Genomic DNA, 2,012 nt, shown 5'->3' with positions numbered 1-2,012 from the left:
AATACTCTCTTACGTGGATATCCAGGTAGAGCCGAGGCAAGTACCTCACACACGAATCCTGCAGGAAGAAAGCAAGTGGATGGGACAGCTGGTCACAGTCTGTTCCCTGCCAACTGTCCCCCAGCCGATAGCAGCAGAGCTTTTTCCCTGACGCCATGGCGCACACTTACAACACATCTTGCATCATGATACCTGTTCTCTAAGAATCTTACTTCAAAGCATAGCCTTTACAATAACTGTATAAAACACCATTTTATACAAGCACATGTGTACAGACACGCACCAACACATGTATGACATTATGTAGTATTGTAGATATAATGCATTCATGTATGCACACTGATTTTATAGCAGCCAACTGTATGAAGACTACATACCCACATAAATATATTCTTATATATTTATCTGTGTAAGAGCTTTAGACTACAAACCAGGCACAGCAAAGTACGTAAGATATAACAGCACCATTAAGAGGCGTGAGTGTATGTGTGTGTATGTGTGCTTGTGTGTGCGCAGGACCAAAGCCCTGCCTATCTAGTGCCCTCCCCTCTATGAACCTCTGCATGAGCTAGGCTGCTGTTTTCCTTCTCTGTGATTCAGTTCCCCAGTTGTGAAACAAAAGATTGAGTGTGTTGTCTTCCACTTCGTCCCACCCTGCAGTTCTGGGCCTCTGTTCTTACCTTCTAGCATCAAATGCTCTGTTTCACGGTGAGGGACATTTCTCTAGACAATTGTCTAAAGAAGTGTCACACGAATGAACACAAGCTTATCGGATGGTATTGTTGATAGGCAGCTTGCTGAGCCACTGGCGCAATGTAACACACAGTTCACCACCATCATAGGTAAGAACTTGTGCAGAAGAGTGTTGTTATAGCAGCAAAGGCCTCTAGGTGGCAGGATCACAAACACTTTTTTTTTCTCAGTCCTATGTATTTTCCTACTGTTCTACAGCCTATCATTTTTATCACACGACAGTAATACGTGCAATTTAACTTTTGTAAAGAAAATAAAAAGTGTTAAGATAATGTGAGCCCCAGTACCCGAGGAACGTTGGGCTCTGTTTGAAGCCTGTGCAAGCAGCTGAGTAACACTTTCGAAGTTTACCCAGACTCTTAGAGAAGTCCAGTGTGTTTTGCTTCTATTAGAGATAAGCAGGCAACTCAGCTCTCCCTTCTTTGAAGCACCCCTCAGGGGACACCCCCAAGTTCCTGGGGTCTTCCTCTGAGGATGGGGCTAACATTTGTCCTGTGTCCCTGTGGTCAATCCTTTCAGTCCCATTGCACCCAGGAAGATGCTGTTATTCCTGTTCTTACAGAGAAGAGAGCTGAGGCAGGGCGCTGAGTAATTGACCCACAGTCCTTCAGCAGATAAGGAGTGTGTCACTCTTGGCATACATTAGGCTAATGACAGAAATAAAGAAGCTTCATTCCTTAGTTCTGTGTATCCCTAAACTATCTATCTATCTATCTATCTATCTATCTATCTATCTATCTATCTATCTATCTATCTATCTATCTATCTATCTATCATAGATCTGTCTTTACAAGGCAAAGGAGGCAAGTGAAGAACTTACCTCAGGCTCTGAAACGTGCAGGCTCTGGAAGTCTGCCATGATCTCACGACTCAGGGTCAGCATCCGGGAGTAGCAGGTAGGGGGCGCAGGCTGTACTGCCAGAGGCCAGACCATCACCAGCAGCAGCGGCAGCAGCAGAGACAATGTCCTGGGTTCCATTGTGCTTGCTACCACTGGGCTGGCTGTTCCTTTAAACAGCTGCTGGGGGGGGGGGGGATATCCAGAGCCCAGGCTCCCCACCTTTTTCCTGTGGCTTCCCTGCCAGGGCCAGGCATCCAAGGAGGGTGGGACCAAGGACGTGCCACGCCCATAGGGTCTGGGACACTGGGTTCTTTCAGAAGGAAACTGTAATAATGGGAGGGGGAGTTGCAGGGCTGGGGGACTGGAGGCACCTAGAAGGGAAACAGGCACTCATTTTCTACCAGAAATGTCTCTCACG

The 2,012-nt window shown here is 46.7% G+C and overlaps 1 protein-coding gene across 1 annotated transcript in view; it reads right to left on the bottom strand.

Moving 5' to 3' along the window:
- Cytl1 (cytokine like 1) overlaps positions 1 to 1,732 on the bottom strand; it is a 4,344-nt gene extending 2,612 nt beyond the window's left edge. The window contains exons 1-2 of the mRNA XM_005365957.3: positions 1,574 to 1,732; positions 14 to 58 (exon numbers count right to left, since the gene is read on the bottom strand). Of these exons, the coding sequence (XP_005366014.1) occupies positions 14 to 58; positions 1,574 to 1,732 (204 nt within the window). The remainder of the gene's footprint in view (positions 1 to 13; positions 59 to 1,573) is intronic.
- Between the last annotated feature and the right edge of the window lie 280 nt (positions 1,733 to 2,012).

The sequence above is a fragment of the Microtus ochrogaster genome, unplaced genomic scaffold (genome assembly GCF_000317375.1).
Source record: "Microtus ochrogaster isolate Prairie Vole_2 unplaced genomic scaffold, MicOch1.0 UNK5, whole genome shotgun sequence".
In the NCBI taxonomy this organism is placed as follows: domain Eukaryota; kingdom Metazoa; phylum Chordata; class Mammalia; order Rodentia; family Cricetidae; genus Microtus; species Microtus ochrogaster.
This window is presented reverse-complemented; position numbering and strand designations above follow the sequence as displayed.